Source organism: Mus pahari, chromosome 23 (genome assembly GCF_900095145.1).
Source record: "Mus pahari chromosome 23, PAHARI_EIJ_v1.1, whole genome shotgun sequence".
Lineage (NCBI taxonomy): Eukaryota > Metazoa > Chordata > Mammalia > Rodentia > Muridae > Mus > Mus pahari.
This window is the reverse complement of record NC_034612.1, coordinates 3700414-3719080: the sequence shown is the minus strand read 5'-3', so window position 1 is coordinate 3719080 and position 18667 is coordinate 3700414. Positions and strand designations below refer to the sequence as shown.

General features: G+C 54.0%; 1 protein-coding gene across 1 annotated transcript in view; it reads left to right on the top strand.

Annotated features, from left to right (window-relative positions):
* The window catches only part of Coro1c (coronin 1C), a 67386-nt gene extending 49567 nt beyond the window's left edge, over positions 1-17819 (top strand). The window contains exons 4-11 of the mRNA XM_021222587.2: positions 7649-7778; positions 9125-9306; positions 10340-10459; positions 11487-11591; positions 12472-12617; positions 13739-13796; positions 14825-15070; positions 15803-17819. Coding sequence (XP_021078246.1) covers positions 7649-7778; positions 9125-9306; positions 10340-10459; positions 11487-11591; positions 12472-12617; positions 13739-13796; positions 14825-15070; positions 15803-15922 — 1107 coding nt within the window. The 3' untranslated portion in view covers positions 15923-17819. The remainder of the gene's footprint in view (positions 1-7648; positions 7779-9124; positions 9307-10339; positions 10460-11486; positions 11592-12471; positions 12618-13738; positions 13797-14824; positions 15071-15802) is intronic.
* The last annotated feature ends 848 nt before the right edge of the window (positions 17820-18667 follow it).

The following is an 18667-nucleotide window of genomic DNA, read 5'->3' as shown; positions in this document are numbered from 1 at the left end:
ATGGTTGTGAGCCACCATGTGGTTGCTGGGATTTGAACTCTGGACCTTCAGAAGAGCAGTCGGGTGCTCTTACCCACTGAGCCATCTCACCAGCCCCGGTCCTGTTGCTTCTTACATCTTAGTTCCCTCGGAGGACTTGTACGTTTGTGTAGACTGTGCATTTAATGTGGCTTAGTCAAGTCCTACAGCCTTTGGACGAGGAGCGTGGCCCTCCACTGCTGGTGACCTTGTTGTGGCCTGTGTGAAGGCAGTGGTGGTGCAGTGTGCACCAGATGTCCATCTGGCCTTCCTGGTGATAGCGTGCTTAGAAAGCACCCGTCTTACGGTGCAGGCATTGGGAAGATGCTGTGTGTGCTGTTAGCACCAGCCGAGCCCTGTTCTCAGTGTGAGATGCTGAGGCAGCCGGGTGGCTTCCTGTGGAGACTTCTGTGTTATAAGCCGCTCTGCTCACCCCAGACACCGGTCTCTGCAGCTTCCCTTGCTTAGTGTCTGGCCTGTCCTGGGGACAGCCTGAGCAGCTGGGACGGTGACCTGGTGCATGGCAGGAGGTGTTTGCAGCTGAGTGCAGAGAGTAGCTCTGACGGCTGCGGCTGCAGCCCGCAGAGCAGGTGTGGGCGGTGCTTTGGGCTGGATGTCCTCTCCAGGGCCAGCACTCGGACATTCCTCAGGCCAGGCCTCTTGGTCTCTTTATGACAGCTGGGACCCAACTGCCATCTTCTCTTGGGCCTTTGCTCCTCTTAGCATCTTGTCGTTAGTGTATTTGTTTCGTTTATGTTTATTTTTATGTGTTTGTATGCTCACATGAGTTTACGTGTACCATGTACCTTCAAGAGACCCAGAGACAAAATACAGCATTGGATCCTTTGGGATGGGAGTTAACAGATGTGAGCTGATGTGTGGGTGCTGGGACTCAAACCTGGGTCCTCTGGCAACGAGAGCCATCTCCTTCAGTCCACCTCTTTCTCTGTGAGAGTGGGAGTGTGCTTGTACATGCTTGAGTGTGTGCATGTGTGAGTGCTCACACTTAATCCCTGTGTGTGTTTGTTGGAAGTTTCCAGAAGATGGCTTGGTTTGACTTGCTGCTCTCACAGAGCATGTTGATGTTCAGGAACATGGGGCTCGCCTTGCTTTCCTGGCCTGTCTTTGTTGGGCCTTTCCCATTCCTGTGCTCTTCAGGGGGGAGAGGCCTTTGTGTGGGAGGTCCTCCCCCCATTTCCTACCTGCTCAAATGGTATCAGCCATTCACCCTGGTCTCTCTCCGATGGCCTGTCTTGGCTGTCTTGGGGACAGGAGCCCTTGCTGGTGGCCTACACTAGGCCCAGCCTGCACCTGCCTGTTTAGTCCTTGGGGTGGAGGTGGGGGGCTCCAGTGATCAGCGGCCGCTAAGAAAGGCAGCCCTTTCTCCATTGCCAGAGTGTGTCCTGACCTGTCCCGTTAGGTCAGTGAAGTAGGGTGCCCCGTCTGTGGGATTTGGGGTGATTTGGTCAGTTACCAGCTTTGTTTTTATTTGAGGTTGGGGAAGTTCCAACACCAGCTGTAATTCAGACCTCTGTCTTACAGAAATCCTCTGTTGCTGCTCCTGCACTGGCAGAGCAAACCTTCTGTTAGTTGAACAGTGCTCTAGGCCAAATCTCCTAATTTCCTTCTGTCTTAAGTGTGGGCGGCACAGAGGCTACTGTTCACCCACTCAGTGGCTCCGAGTGAGCGTGCTGACAGGCTGGGAGGTGTCGGGGGAGGGAGCCTTGCAGGCTTGGCTTCCTGTCCGTGCTGACTCCGCCCTCCACTACCACCGCCTCCACCCCCGAGCTAAGGACAGTCCACACTGGCAGGGGATTGTAGACGTTCAAGTCCCCCCACCCACCCTTTTTTAAAAACAGAAGAGCTCTGGGTAGTTGCTTAGACACGGGCAGTAGCAGCGGCAGTGTCCCTGGGGCTGCAGGTGACAGGCAGGGCTCCGGGGTCTCGACCCAACTGTGGAGTTCCTGGCCTGGCAGGGCACTCTCAGCCTCCACCCCACATAGACAGTAGGGCGCTCATGTAAGGTCATGCGTGTGGACAGAGAATCATGCATTGCTGAGCATGCGTGAGGACTTGTGCGGTGAGTGTAGGGCACGTCATGGACGCATGGCAGCAAGAACACCTTGGGCAACCTGCTGTAGGAGTACAGCAGAGCCAGCCCCTCAGAGCTGAGGGGTAAGCCGAAGTTTAAAAACTGCTTTTGGATCGTTTAAGCCCATTGAGTTATAAACATGGGTCTGGTGGTCTGCAGGAGGCTCTCCTGTCCTCCGGTGGTCTCCCCACTACCAGCACCACCCCGTAGGAGTACACTATCACAGCCGTGTTCTCAAGTGGCTTCCAGGAACTGAACCCCGCTGTCAGGCTGGCAGCAAACACTTCTGCCCGCTGAGCCACCCTGCCAGCCCAGGCTCTCCTTTGAAAGGCATATTCTTTAAGCAGCCTGTAGTGGAGTATGGTGGGCAGCTTGCATGCCAGAGCCTGCCGTTCATTCAGAGCAGTGCTGACACCAACAGGCAGCAGGTAAACTCTCGTCCCGGGAGCTATCCTCTGCTTCCAGCCCAGGGCTTGGTATCGTAGCTTCCTATGGAGTTTGTCGGATTGTGGTTTCTCAGTATTTTACTCGGAGGAATCTTAGCCCCAGTAAATGGCAGTGATTGAAATAATTCCAACAACAGTCAGGTCAGGTCGTGACTGCTGTTGGCTACCCTCGTCTGGAGAGCAGTAATCAGACGCAGACGCAGAAGCTGTGGTTCAGACTGAGAGGTGAAAAGATCCCTTAGCTGTCCCCTTTGGTGTCCCCTTAGCTGTCCCAAACTGTCCCATCCTAGGCAGTCCCAGATCGTTCATTCATGGTGAGTGCTTTCACCTGTCTTCCCACATCATCCTTACCCCAGAGAAGTGAACAAAGGTAAGTGCTGTACTTGGTTTTTGTGAGCTTTCACCATGGCCTTTCCAGCAACGTCATTCATACAATAGAATTGGAAGCCCGGTGTGTGCAGTGCCCTGTGGAGTGTCTGCTGTGCAGATCGCCTCCGGGCTGGTGACCTCTGGCAGATCCAGCCTCAGTCCCAGGCTGCCTCGTGGGGCCTCTAGACTGTTCTGCAGCAAGTCCCTCCCCTCGATTCTTGAGGGACCTTCTCACCTTTATGCTCCCTTTGAAATCGGTGCCCTGGGCTCTGTAAAAACATGACCTTTTGCAAGAAAGCACTTCATGGCTGTAGCTCTAGTGTCTTGCTCAGTAGTCAGTTCCCGGCGGGTGATCAAGATAGGAGAGTGGGCTCTGGAAACACTTTGTGTACTTTAAATTTGTGCCATGTTTGAAAAATAAAACCATTAAGCCAATTGCCTTGCTTGCTTATGGGGAGCAGGTTCCCCCTGCCCTGCCTCCCTGCAGCCGTGCTCTCTCCGTGTGCAGGTGGGGGGACACAGCATGCACATGTGCTCGAGCATGTTTTCAGAACCTCGGTGCGTTTGCAGTGGTTGAGCCCCGCTTTCATCTGGAAGCCCTTTGGGACTGATTATGTTGTTTTCCTTTCTTTCTTTCAAAACAAAACATTACTATGGTAATGTGTCATCCAATAGAATTTTTAGAGACTCGAAGACTTTTTTTTTCAGTAGGCAGGGTAGAGACTTGTCCCTGCCGTGCTGAGGTGTTGCTCTGGATCCTCTGTGGAGGGCGAGTCTGCCGTCTGCCTCCCTGCTCAGTGAGTGTTTCTGAGAAAGCAGATTGGTGTTGGGGTACCAGTCTGTAGCCACAGGGACAGAGAAAAACTCGCCAGCCCTCACAGACAGCATCAGCACGAATTGTCCCAGGCATAAACAGGGCTTTCACACACGGGACATGTGGGATGTAAGTGGGTACTAATGAGTTCACTGCAAGACAAGAGTCCTCTCAGAAATTCTGGGGCTCAAACCTAAAAGTGTGTGTGATGACAGGAGAGAGAGCAGAGGTGTGCTCAGAAACATAGCAGGCCCATGTGCTCGGCCTTGTCTAAGCCCTTGCTCTGCATGTTGGTGGTGAATCACTGCAGTGGCACAGAGGGGACAGGAAGAGAACACGTCACATCGCTTGGAAACCCAGGCTCACATGAGGACAGTTTTGTCAGAAGGCTCATGCCGCTTAGGAGGGCAGTGTCCAGGACCCAGGCCTTCCAGCTGCAGTGTGTGTCCCTCCCCACAAGCAGTTTCCTATTAGGGTAGTGCTGTGCAGAACATTAGCTCAGTTGACCTTTCCAGAACCCTCTGTAAGCCAGGCCATGTTCCCTTAGTATAAACACGGAGTTTGGCTCCCAGCACCTAAGGGGGTTCAGTGCTGACGTGGCTAATTAGCATCCCAGCCCCAGAGGCCCAGGCCAGCCTGCCAGCTTGTGCATAAGAGTGGCACTCTGCTCTGTGTCCCCAAGCAAGACCTTCAGTAACATTGACAGGCCATTACCAGAAGTAGCAGGCCCCCTCCAGGCAGAGAGCCAGTTAGTGACAGCGGTGAGCAGGCCTGCAGCACCAGCCGGAGGGCAGTCGTGCTGCCTGGGGCCCAGCTCTCTCCCACGGCTCACATCCAGCTCTGTTCTCATAGGCTCGGCTTCTGGTGTCTTTCCATTTTATTTCTCAGTCTTTCCCAGACACTTGTTCAGCGTCAGCGCCTGTGGCGTTACCATCTTGACTGGCTCCTTTCTCTGCTGCTCCCCCCCCACCCCCCAGCCTCTCCCAGGCATTGTCTGCTCACTTTTTAGAAGATGCTCTGTGCATTTGTCGGGTTTCTGTTGAAACTGGCTGCTTGATTTCCCTGTTTCTTCCCTTTCCCCTGCTCCTTTTCATTCTTAGTCATTTCTCCAGAGACTCCCGATGGACCAGCTCCTGTGGTGTGGTCCTGACTATACTCGCATTTTCAGTCAGCACAGCATTGGACACAGTGGGTATCACCACATTAGTGCCCACCGTCCACCATCACTCCAGGTTCAGTGCATACCCCGAGATCGCCTCACTGCACATACCCAGGGCAGTGGAGCACACTGCTGTGGGTGGCCCACACTTGGGGTGCGTTTGTATGACTCCAGCACCTTCCGTATCTGGGTGTCAGTCTGTGAAAGCTAAGTTTCCTGTTCAGCCCCCAAGTCATTACTATCTGCTTTGTGGCAGCTCCTCAGTAGATAGATGTGCAATGGACCCAGGGCACAAGGAGCCGAGTCTGTCTAGTGTGTCTACCCGCTGTCCGTCTGGTCTGCTCAGCGTGCACTGCAGACACCAGCCGGCCTGACTTAAGATGCTGGCATATGGGGCTGAGAGATGGCTCTGTAGTTATGAGTGCTGGCTGCTTGTCCAGAGGTCCTAAGCTCAGTTCCCAGGAACCACATGGTGGCTCACAACCATCTGATGGGATCTGTGTACATGAAAACAAAGGGCTCGTATATAAAATACACAAATAAGAAAAAGTGAAAAATTCTGTCCTATAACAAATGTTCTGCTTTCATCATTGACATTTCCCCTCTACTGAGGCAAGGCGTGGGGGAAGGAGAAGTTTAGAGAAGTGGAAGCCTGAGCTGAGCTCTGCGGCTCCTGAGTCCCAGGGTACAGATGCTGGTGAGATCCCAGCAGGCCGAGGCGAGGGCGACCCCTGGGGGTAGAGTGTGGAATCACCACACTTGCCATTAGAAGCAAAAACCAGCCATGACGTTCATGAAGGTGCCAGCAACATCATGCTTTCGTCAGAGGGACCCCCCTGTTCCTGTGCGTTCTCTTCAGCTGCAGCCTGATTATACTCAGCCAGGTTCAACTGGAGGTGTTTGGCTAATCAGAAACCTTTAAGTTTTATTCAAATTAAAAAAAAAGTCATAATGAAGCCTGCTGCCCTACTGAAAGTTAAAGCGGTGGCCCCTGCCCACCAGGGGAGCAGACCTGTCCTGCCGGGGCGGGTTAGGCAAGGCCTGCACACTCAGCATCCCCGCTCCTCCGGCTTCAGCTGCCTGCGCAGACGTCAGCACGTGGTGGGAGCTGGGGTCCCCTCTCCTCCGGCTTCAGCTGCCTGCGCAGACGTCAGCACGTGGTGGGAGCTGGGGTCCCCTCTCCTCCGGCTTCAGCTGCCTGCGCAGACGTCAGCACGTGGTGGGAGCTGGGGTCCCCTCTCCTCCGGCTTCAGCTGCCTGCGCAGACGTCAGCACGTGGTGGGAGCTGGGGTCCCCTCTCCTCCGGCTTCAGCTGCCTGTGCAGACGTCACCACGTGGTGGGAGCTGGGGTCCCCTCTCCTCCGGCTTCAGCTGCCTGTGCAGACGTCACCACGTGGTGGGAGCTGGGGCCTCTAAGCTTGGGCTTAGATTGGGCCAGATTGGGCCGCATAGCAAGATCCTAAAACAAGAAACGAGGCAGAGAGCCCTCAGTTCCCAGTGTTCATCACTAAGTCTGCTTCCCTTCGCTCGGCTGTGCCCTTCCCTTCCCCTCCCTGTGACAGTGTCCAGTCTGGATGTGCTGAGCCTCCGCCTGTCACCGGCAGTCAGTCTGTACGCAGTAAGTGCACTAACAGTGTTGGCTGGGCGTCGTCTCTCTTGCTCTCCACCTCACCCCCTTCTGATTCACATCCTTGCTGAACCAGGAGCCCACCACTGGGCCCACAAGCTCCGAGTCCCCGTGTGTCCACACCCCGCCTCAGCAAGTCCTGGAATCACAGGCATGCAAGCCCACGGCTGGCTCCTTATTTGGTGCTAGCAATCCAAGCTCAAGGTTTTCCCACAGAGCAAGCACTCACTCACGGAGCCAGCTCTAGACCCCCGAGTGGATTTCCTTCTCTCTTTTCTTAAGTATACACCTCATTAATGGGGCCAACAAGATGGCTCCGCAGGTAAAGGCACTTGACAGGCTAGCCTGGGATGTGAGTTCAGTCCCTAGAAGTCGTGCAAAGGTGGAAGAAAAGAAGCAACTGTACAAAGTTGTCCTCTCTCTCTCACACACACACACACACACACACACACACACACGGAGAAAGAGACATACAAACATAAAGGGGCACACACACAAACACACATGGAAGCACACAGCAGCAAATAAGCTGTTTTTTTTTTAAGAGACAATTCATATAGAAGGTGCTCATTTAAAATGTATGGTTCAGTGGTTTCTAATATGTTCATGAATACATATACCCACCAACACAAGTGTTTTAATATTTTTACCATCTCATAAAGGAATGTGGAATGTGGTGACACATGATATGTAATGTGTGATAGTTGGGAGCTGTCTAGTACCCACTAGACTTGGTGCAGGAGAAGCACAAAATGACTGAATCCCTCAGAGAGCACTGAGGTAAACCCTCTGCTGGCGCACGCGTGTGAACATAGGCTCTGTGTTTTTATATGTGGGATGTGGGAATCTTTCTACCACACAAGGAAATCTTACCGTAGAGGAAGGAGAACGCTACTCAGTCAGAGTGAACAACCTGTGGTTCTAAGGGACACCGTTGGCCTGGCAGGTCACAAATGAAGAGAAGTGACCAAGTACTTAGTATAGTCACAGTTTTTAAAACAGGCACACACTCGTTGCCTGCGCCTTTCACCCAGGCAGGTGCCACTGGGTGGCCATAGTGATCGGGAGTCAGAGGTGACAGCGGCTTTCAGACCAGTCATCTCCTTCCTTCCTGTTCCACCAGGTTTGGCAGATCCCGGAAAATGGACTCACCCTTTCCCTGACAGAGCCCGTGGTGATTCTAGAAGGTCACTCAAAACGAGTCGGCATCGTGGCCTGGCACCCGACGGCTCGCAATGTGCTTCTCAGCGCAGGTAGGAGCCCAGATGCTGCCTTGCCCTCCTCGCCTTGGGATGGGGGGATGGGTGGGACCCCACTAGAGCACTAAGGAGCTACGGCAGACTCCAAACGCCTGGGTTTGTACCCTTGATGTGTGTGCTCCGGGGCCTTCCCACGGGCCCTGCTGTCCTCTCCCACACCGTCCTGCTGGCAAAGCTCAGCCTGTCTGCTCAGCTCCCGGCTCTGGACACCGATCAATGCTGCTTTTGAATTTTCTGTTAAACTGCTCCACAGTGAACCCTGGCACTTTCTGTCTCTCTACTCACCTGCCTCTTGTGGCCTGATTTCCAAGTTCATCTTACAGAAATTTTTGTCTTTGCTCAAATTTTAGAGTCATTCGTGCATTTATTCATGCATTCATTCTTTCCCTCCCTCTCTTTCTTTTTCCTAAAAGCAGCACATCAACCAGATATGGTGGTGCAGTAAGTTTAAGGCTAGGCTTGCCTGCAGGGGACACAACTCGCTCAATAAAGGGCTTCAGAACCCATGTTAGGGAAGCCTGACATGGTGGTGAGTTTTGTTATCTCAGTGCCACGGAAGCAGAGAAGGAAAGCCAGTACCCTGGGATCGGACGGAAGGCCAGGCCAGTGAGAGACCACCAGAAAGACGCACCCTCTGGCTTTTACATGGCGGAGCTGAGCACACACGCATGCATGTAGGATACATGAAGGCTTTGGGGTGATGGTAGTGAGCTATCTCTTGGTTATAGGAATTTGTCAGAACTTACCTAGGCATATATAACGGATACTGTGAATTACACTTTAACAATACTGCTTTATTTTGTTTTAATGTATTTCTGCACGTTGGCTAGATCAGTTTGTAACTAAGGTTGGGAACTGTTTGTGGTACGTGGGGTTAGGAATGTAATGCCAGGCGGGCATCTACTAATATGGAGCGCCTGTTTACAGAAGGCATCGTAAGGTGCCAACTTAGCCACTGTTGACCTCCCTGAGCCCTCTGATGACCTCCAGAGCAGGTCACAGGTGGGGCAGCTAGCTGAGTGGCAGCGTGACAGGAAGGACCCGTGGGGACCATGCAACTCACCCTTTTCCTGTTCGCCTTGTGCAAGCCAAGGAGACAGACCGCCTGGCTCTGTTAGTCCAGCTGCCCCCAGGAGACGTCTGCTGTGCCGAGCTTCTTGTTGGGTTGACAGAGGCTCACGGGGCCGCTTTACAGAGGTCGTGTCACTCCAGCCTAGTAGGCGGGGCCTCTTGTCTCCAGCACCTTCCTTCCCGTGCCTCCGTGTCCCTGTGGGGCTGGCGGCTTTCTCTGGCATGCTCCGTGGGCCCTTCTCACCTGGTGACTGATCTGCTTGTGACAGGCTGTGATAATGCCATTATCATCTGGAACGTGGGGACAGGGGAAGCCCTCATCAACTTGGACGATATGCACTCAGACATGATTTACAACGTGAGCTGGAGCCGCAACGGTAGTCTCATCTGCACAGCATCCAAAGACAAGAAAGTGAGGGTCATCGACCCTAGGAAACAGGAGATCGTGGCGGTGAGTGTCCCCAGCACGCAGCCCTGGCGGCCGCTCGGTAGCCTTTCCTGGGCTCTGAAGGCTGTCACCCAGAAGCCACACTGTCTTCGTGGAGTGTGGGCATCAGCTGAGTGGGGAGGTGGCTGCCCAAGTCTCTGGTCTCTCTAGTCATGTCCAGCCTTAGCTCAGCTCCGTCCCCTCATGGTGGCCTTAGTCAGAATAACCCAGGCTGGCCCGGAGCACAGAAGTGCACCGGGCTCTGCCTCCCAGTGTTGGGATTAAAGGTGCGCACTACCACACGTGGACCAGCAGTGCTTTTAAACAGCTTAGAGTACCTTTGGGGCTTTGCAGGCCTCGGTGAGCTCAACCAGACTGTCAGGGGTCTACGTTGATCACAACCCAGTCAACGCCCACCTGACCCAAGAACACTATCCAGGTGCCCCACAGACCTGCAGGAGGTCCTGCTGTCAGCTTAAAGACTCAGCTTCTAACACCCAGTAGGACTTGAGCAAAGTCACATTCCTTGCCTGAAGACACATGCCATCTTGTCAGGGCTGCAGCGGTGGGTGAGAAGCCCGGGGTCAGATCCCCTCGGCTGTGCTCTGAGGTGCTCATACCTGGGGATGCAGATCGCCACTGTGTAGGGTGGACAGCAATCACAGTGCATCTGACCGACTACAGGGACCTTCCAAGTTCGGTTTGTCCACCCAGCATATCCCAAGGGTGGCTACTCGGGCACACTCATTAACTAGGAAAGGCTAGAAGCGGCCTTCCATGTGTCCTGTGAGGCTGGAGAGCCTGTGGGCTGCCTCCAGCCTGCAGGTCACACATGTGGCAGAGCCCTTTTGACCAGACCACTCAGTGACGCTGCTTTCTCATAAGGACGGACAGTTGGCACCAGGAGACCTCCATGGCCTCAGTGTCCTGTCCAGGACAGCTCGGGCTGGGCCTGTTTGTGTGTGGGGGAGGGGTGTCTCAGTGTGGGCTTCCTGCTCAGCTTTCCACGGTGAGTGTGTGTGAAATCTGTTTCTGCTTCCCCCGCTCCCCCTCCCAGGAGAAGGAGAAAGCGCACGAAGGAGCCAGGCCTATGCGCGCCATCTTCCTGGCCGACGGCAACGTCTTCACTACTGGCTTTAGCCGCATGAGCGAGCGGCAGTTGGCTCTTTGGAACCCAGTAAGCCAGTTTCCTCCCTTTCCACGTTTCTGTGGGGCTTTGGGCTGGCGGGAGGTCACAGGCTCCTCAGTGGGATTCTCTGTGCTCTTGCCATCTTAAGTTAGCGGGAGGGTCTCCTCCTCAGTGGGGCTCCAGGGTTCCCACTGGTGCTTAGACCTCATGAGGATGGAGCACACAGTCCTGCTCAGGGAGCGTTCCCAATGGGCACATGCACTACACCCTGAGCCGTGAGCCGTGAGCCGTGACTGTGAACGAACGCTCAAAGGAAGTCGTCCACTGTGCTCCCTGCCACCTGCTGGGTTATAGGATGGACAGTCTCTCTGTCCTGTCACTTCCTCTACGTGTGTCATTCTCTATAATGAGAAAGTGGTGGCCGGAGAGAGATGGCTCAGGGCCAAGAACATTATGTCACCTAGGGTCACAGCTGCAGCTCCAGGGGATTGGATGCCCTCTTCTGTCCCCAGCAGGCAACTGCACTCATGCACACACATGGTCGGCCTGGAATTCCCAGGTTGTCCTCTAAAAACAAAAATCTTTTTCAAAAAGAAAACAGCTCAAAGGAGAAAGGTTTTTGTTATAGACCCATACTGCTGTCTGTGCTGATCGTCGGGGAGTTTGATTACAGTGTTTACGTCCATGAGGTCACCCGTATTTACACGTATGAGGTCACCCGTATTTACACGTATGAGGTCACCCGTGTTTACACGTATGAGGTCACCCGTGTTTACACGTATGAGGTCACCCGTGTTTACACGCATGAGGTCACCCGTGTTTACACGCATGAGGTCACCCGTGTTTACACGCATGAGGTCACCCGTGTTTACACGTATGAGGTCACCCATATTTACACGCATGAGGTCACCCATGTTTACACATATGAGGTCACCCATGTTTACACATATGAGGTCACCCATGTTGCTCAGACTTGAGGTTCTGCTGGGAAAATGGGGTGTTTATAAGAATTTATCTTTTAAAAATGTACATATGAGTGTGTTTATGTGTATTTTTTTTTTTAACTTATTTTCAGAAAAACATGCAGGAACCAATTGCTCTCCATGAAATGGACACTAGCAATGGGGTGCTGCTCCCCTTCTACGACCCGGACACCAGCATCATCTACTTATGTGGAAAGGTGAGCAGCAGCTAATGTCAGGTCAACCGCAGAGGGCGGGGCTTGTCCTCAGAGCCCTAGAAGCTAGGCAGTGTAACCGACCTATTTAATGTTAAAGTGTGTGTGTGTGTGTGTGTGTGTGAGAGAGAGAGAGAGAGAGAGAGAGAGAGAGAGAGAGAGAGAGAGAGTGCACATTCATGCTGAAAGCTCGTCCTCTTTAAGACCAGGTTGCTGGCGTCGGGTAGTTTGCCAAAACACAGCTGACCACTTCAAACATGATGACCACAAGTTTTTGTTTTTGTTTTTGTTTTTTTTAATCTATCTATCTATCTATCTATCTATGAATGAACGTACACCTGCATGCCAGAAGAGGGCACTGGATCCCGTTATGGATGGGTTGTGAGCCACCCTGTGGTTGCTGGGAATTGAACTCAGGACCGCTGGAAGAGCAGCCAGTGTTCCTAACCACTGAGCCATCCCTCCGGCCCTAACCATCGGGTTTCATTCACTGCACTGAGAGCCTTTGGTGCTGTCCAGAGTTACAGGAAGCCGATGAAACGCTGCTGCTGCTGCTTCTAGAGAGACCCCAGTTGCCTGTCGCGGCTGGGGCCCGGGGGTGAGGCTTCAGGCGGGCAGCTGCGCACCACTGGCTTTCTTGCCCTGACCCTGACCTGGTTTCTAGGCCCAGGAGAGTGGAGGCGTGGGAGCCTTCTACAGGAAGTGCTGGAGAATTCTCAGGAAGAAAGGAAAACAGTGGCTTATAATTCAGGCAGGTGTGTTTAGAGAGAGCAGTGAACAGCTACTGAAGTTAGGTGTCCACAGATTCTGGGTGGTGTGGGTACCACCCACTTAAAGAAAATGTCTCCATCACCATGGGCACTGACTTGTCTCTGGTCCTCAGGGTGACAGCAGTATCCGCTATTTTGAGATCACGGATGAATCCCCGTATGTCCACTACCTCAACACATTCAGCAGCAAGGAGCCTCAGCGAGGGATGGGCTACATGCCCAAGCGGGGCCTTGACGTCAACAAGTGTGAGATTGCCAGGTAAAGAACTGAACCCAATTGTCCAATTGTTCACGACACAGCAGGCCAGCTGCAAGACTACCTCGGTGTGTTTGCAGTTGACTGTGGCTCATGTCCTGTCCTTGCAGTGGGGCACAGCAGGGACACAGGAGGGCTGTGTGTGTCTTGTGTGCTTATTTCCTTCACACCAAGGCTGTGGGCAGTGGTCCCTGGAAGGCAGGTGGGCAAGAGCCATGATATAAAATGTAAGGCGGTGGGAGGGGTGTGCCCGCCGGGCACGTGCCAAGGTGTCCCCTGAGAGATCACACCATGCCACAGACCTGGTATAAAGAAGCATTATTCGGGGGAAGGGGAAGGAGCGAAGGGGTAAAGGCAGACAGACAGGGACAGAGCTGTGAGGGGAGAGAGGCCGGCTGGGAACACGTGGGGAGTGGGGGAGAAGAGGTCTGTGTAGATGGCTGAGTAGATGGCTTCGTCGGTAAAGCTCTGGTCTTACAGGCCTAGGTTAGCTTAGGTCCCAGGACCCATGGTTATCTCTGCAGTGCACACAGTAATCCCAGCGCTAAAGAGATGGGAGGTGACAAGACAGTGGCCTGGGAGCTCCCATCAGCTCTCCCGGCCTGTGTGACAGTGCTCCAGGCCAGTGTGGACCTGTCTGGAACAAGAGATAGAAGGCAGGGCCAGCAGGATGGCTCAGACATTTGCCATCCAGACCTGATGGCCAGAGTTGGATCCTAGGGGACCTGGAAAAGCAGAAAAAGGGGGCTGACTCCATCGTGCTGTGGCACAGCATAACACATGCAGAGGTAGCAGTCAGCCCTAAGAATGACAAGAAGGTGGGAGGGGCCTGCAGGCCAGCCCAGGCATTGTCCTGAGTTCACATGTGTGCCACGTGCAGTACCTGTGCTGGCAGGCGCTGCTCCTGTGAGGTGTGTGTGTCCTCTCCTGTCTGGGGACACAGTGACGAGTCACTGGGGCATGGCTGTGCATTCCCCAGCACCCGGCTTGGCTGTGGCCATCTTTCACAGGCCTCTTGTGTTTGCAGTCCCCAGCTGCATGGGCAGTCTCTCTTCTCTGTAGTGGGAGCACTCGGTTACTCCTGTGTTTCTCTCTGCAACTTTGCCTTTATGTCTCCTTTGAAGATTCTTCAAGCTTCATGAGAGAAAGTGCGAGCCCATTATCATGACGGTCCCCAGGAAGGTAAGTGCTGGGTGTTTGGGTTTGGTTTTTTGTTTGTTTGTTTGTTTGTTTGTTTGTTTGTTTATTATATGTAAGTACACTGTAGCTATCTTCAGATGCTCCAGTAGAGGGCGTCAGATCTTGTTATAGATGGTTGTGAGCCACCATGTAGTTGCTGGGATTTGAACTCAGGACCTTCGGAAGAGCAGTCGGGTGCTCTTACCCACTGAGCCATCTCACCAGCCCTTGGGTTTGGTTTTAGTATGTGTGGGTGTTTTGCCTGCATGTGTTGCTGTGCCCCCTGTCTCCATGCCCACCTGATGCTTGAGAAGGTCAAAAGCATGGGGCTCCTGGAACCAGGAACGCCGTGAGGGGGCCGGGCATCAGACCCAGGTCCCCTCTAGGATGGCGAAGGCCTGTGACCGCTGAGCTCCCTGTCTGAGTTAGGGCTTCTGCTGCTGTGCATGACATTTGCAACTGTCAGTCACACTGCCTTGCTGAGCACACTCTCAGGGCAGAAACCTGGGGCAGGAGCAGATGCAGTTGCCGTGCAGGAACACTGCTTGCTTCTCATGGTCGGCTCAGCACCCAGGCCCACCTGCCCCAGGGCTGGCCCCACCCACAGGGAATCGAGCCTTTTCACATCAATCACAGTCAAGGAAATGCACCGAAGGCTTGCCCACATGCCAGCCTGTTGGAAGCGTTTTCTCCCTGAGGTTCCGTCTTCCAGATGCTTCTGTAGAGCTAACATGGGACAAGCCAGCCGCACCCTGTCTCTGCACTCCATGTCCTCTGTCTCTGCACTCTGTGTCCCCAGTCTCTGCACTCCGTGTCCCCAGTCTCTGCACTCTGTGTCCCCAGGTCTGAAGTGAAAATTCAGATCCCTGTGATGTGCCTGCCTCTTCCTCGCTATTCCAGATTGTGGGAGACGGACAGTAGAGGCTGGGACACATCCCGTGGGGGACACTTGTCCTGCATGCATGCAGCACTGGACTTGGGCCCCAGCCTTTCTTCTCGCTTACCAAGCATTCCCCACATGCCTCTTCCAGTCTGACCTCTTCCAAGACGACTTGTACCCTGACACAGCGGGGCCGGAAGCTGCCCTTGAGGCCGAGGAGTGGTTTGAGGGGAAGAACGCAGATCCCATCCTCATCTCGTTGAAGCACGGGTACATTCCAGGCAAGAACAGAGATCTCAAGGTGGTCAAGAAGAACATTCTGGACAGCAAGCCAGCTGCAAACAAGAAGAGCGATCTCATCTGTGCCCCCAAGAAGACCACAGACACGGCCAGTATGGTAAGGCGTGGGCTGGGGCTGGGTTTGGCCTGCAGCCTCTGGAGAGCCCCCTGTGGCCCAGGGCAGTGCCCAGCTCTGGGTGACTGTGGTGTGCTAGGCCAGCCAGCGCTGGCTTTTGTAATGCCTACTGTGTGTCTGAGAGTGGACAGGACCCCTGCTGGGCTACAGGAGGTGGGCAGGAAGGGAGTGTTCTTAGAGAAGGAAGTGGTGTGCATAGCACTGGATTCACAAAGTGAGGCTAGCACTGCACTGCCTTGGCTGGAGCTTGGGGTGTGAGGAGCCTACCACCAGAGGGCGCTGCTCCCTCAGGAGAGTGGCTGGGAGGGGTGTGGCGCACCAGGCAGAGCAGTGCCTTAGGCATCTGCCCTTGGTGCCGAAAGGTTTCCAGTTAATAAGCTCTTAGGAGACACTGGGTCTTCGTCCGAGCCTCTACAGAGCAGGCTGTTCCTGACAGGAAGCAGAGCGAGGGGGCTGCAGGCCCTGGTGTGCCCAGGCTTGCCCAGTGAGGGCTCTGCCCGGCACACACTGAGGTACTGCATTTTCCTTGTGGCTCTCCTCTGTCTCAGGAGCCTCCGTGGTGCCACGGGAAGACCTGGTGTCCTAGGGGCTGCAGCTGGCTGTCCTGAGCGAGCGAGAGGCACCGTGAGATTCCACTCTGCGCTGTCAGAGTTAACAGAAAGGGAACGCGCTTCGTTGCTGCTATCTGGTCACCTTGTTCTGTTTGTTTCTCAGCAAAACGAAGCCAAGCTGGACGAGATTCTGAAAGAGCTCAAATCCATAAAGGACACAGTCTGCAGTCAAGATGAGCGCATTTCCAAGTTGGAGCAGCAGCTGGCGAAGATGGCTGCCTGAGGCCCGCCCACCTCCTCCTCAGCGCACTCCCAGGGAGGGCAGAGAGGGAGGCACTGCCATTTGGAGACATTCCATGTCAGATCTGTCAGCCAGCGATAGGCCACATTCCAGGAAGACCTCGGTTTCTCTCCCAGACTTCCACAAACCCGAAAGCTGAGCTTTCCATCGGGGAGTGTTGGTGTTTGGCAGGTCTGCTGACCTGCTGGCCTTGACGACATTTGAAACGCCAGATATTCTGAATTTTAGAGAACAAGCCCCACCTCTGCTCTCTGTCCCTTCCTTTTTAATGTTGCCAAAACCGAAAGTAGCTTTTTTTCTTTGTATTTTGCTACTTTGCAGTATTTGTGTGGTTTTTTTTTCCCCTCTCTCTTCTTTCTTTTCTCTCCTCAGTTTGAAAGGGACAGCACTGTGTATGTTTATAAACTAAATGAAGATGAGATGATTATTTTGTATAAACACGAGAACAATCAGCACAGCTGCCTGCACAGGGCCGGCTCGCTCACAGCACAAACCTGGGCGCTAGTCAAACGACCGTCCAGAAGAAAGACGAGAAACCACGCGGACCCACACTGCCCCCACACACTGCCCCCATTCCGTTGAGTCTTCGATCAAAAGTCCCGTCTCTCTCTCTCTCTCTCTCTCTCTCTCTCTCTCTCTCTCTCTCTCTCTCCTAGAAGTTGGGTGGTTGCACAGAGGGAACTCGCTCGGCTCCTTGATGCTGTGCTTCAGTGATTATACTCTAACCTGAACTAGCTCATGTTTCTGCAGTTTTGTTCTCCGCAGATGGTTGCGCCCGTCCCTTCCAGCAGTGTGGTTCCATTCCGGGCTGTTTTAGACAAGGGCACCCAAGGCGAGCGGGTACCTGTGTGTTGAGAGTCCTTGTCTACACAGGCAGCTTGCCTGGCCCTTGGGGATAGCGTGGGGCTTGAACCCAGGTGCTGTGTGCACAGCCCTGCCCCAGGCCTTCTTTCCCTCGCTCCTGCCTTCCCTCCTTACTTTGCTGCCTCCCGTCTCAGGCACCCAGCCAGCCCTCGAGGGCTCTTGAATGTGGCAGCGGAGGGAAAGGTCCAGAATGGAGTGGAAAGGGAAGTTCAGAGATAGTAGCTGGCCACGCACAGGCCCTCTGCCCCGCCACCCAGATGAGGCTGCTGCCTGCCAGCACTGGCCGTGTGGAGCATGGCAGTGCCCTGGGCATGCCTGCTCCTAGGGCAGCAGCTGGACCTTAGCCCAACCCGAACCTCACAGCCTCACGGTGCATGTCTGTGGAAGCAGACAGCCTGGGTAGTGTCAGAGGGATCGCAAAAGGCAAGCCTTGGCAAGTGTTGGTGCTGGTGTGGGCACAGTGCTAGCTGCCAACAAGTGCACAGGTTATTAGGGCAGAGCATAGTGTGGCGGCAGCTGATTAGAGTTTGTGGACTGACTGGGTAGTGTTGTATGTAAGAGAAGGTTCTCTAAGCCACTGAGATGGGGGTCACTGGCTCCGCAGCCTCGGGGCTTCTCGGCCTCTGTAGGTTTCCGTGTCTGTCTTGTGTTTTAATGTTGGATAAGGAGATGGAGAGAAAAGGGCTGGTAGGACTCACATTGTCTGTATGCGTGCTACGCCGAGGACTGTTTCGAGATTCACAAGGGTTCTGGGGTCTGTTGAATTGATTACGTAAATAATTGTAGAGGCTGGTGATGAAGCCAGAGGGAATGTGGTTGAGAGAGGGAGTGACTAGTGTGTGCCCGGCTGAGCGGGCACCTGACACGCTGTGGTGGCCTCTTTCCCTGTTCTGTCTTAAAGCCGTGGCACCAGAGGAGGACAGTGAACTGCTCCTACACCCACTCTTATAGAGTGGCCATAGTGTTCTGTCAAAACACTCACTTCCGTTTTCAGAGATAAAAGACATTGATTACAGTCGTGTGCCGTGCTTCTTTCTCGCCTCACCCTGCTGGGCACAGGCACCCAGAAACGGGCGGGCAGGCGGGTGGGCGGTGGAGAGACTAATGCCCTGGTCTAGACGCTCACAGCCCTGCTGAGTGGACCCTGCCTCCAGCCCGTGGGCCTGTGGAACCTGAAGCCAAACTCATCTTCCAGTCTCTTCCCTGTTTGGGGGGAAGGACGGTAATCCCACAAGGAAGGAGACACGCAGGCTGACCACTTGGCCTCTTGCAGGGACACCATGGCCAGTGTGAGGACCGCCTCCCTGGATTTTGTTTGTTTTTCTTTTGAGACAGAGTATCAGGTAGACCAGGTTGGCCCCAAGTTTGTTGTGATCTCTGAGCCTCCGTCTCCCGACTGCCTGGGATCACAAGCCTGCCCCACCAGCCCTGCTTTACGTGGTGCAGGGATCAGGGGCCTCTGCGCATGTTCAACGAGCACCTTACCTACCAGGCCACAGCCGCAGACCTGGGCTGTGTTTTGTTTATTGTTGTTTAAGACAAGGTTTCAGAGCCCAGCACTCAGAGGCAGAGGCAGGGCCAGCCTGGTCTACAGAGTGCCAAGACAGCCAGGGCTATTTAGAGAGACCCTGTCTCAAAAAGATTAAAAAAAAAAAAAAAAAACGGTGAGGTACAGGTACCCCAGGCTGTCTTTGAACTTGCTCTGCGGCTGTAGACAGCCTTGAGCATCCTGCCTCTCAATCCTGAGTGACAGCGTCACACAACCCACAGGGAGGGAGGTGCGTTCAAAGCAGTGTTTCCAGTGGACAGGAACCCTTGGCTGTGTTTCTGCCCATTGGGTCCTCGGTGTCTTGGCTGCACCTT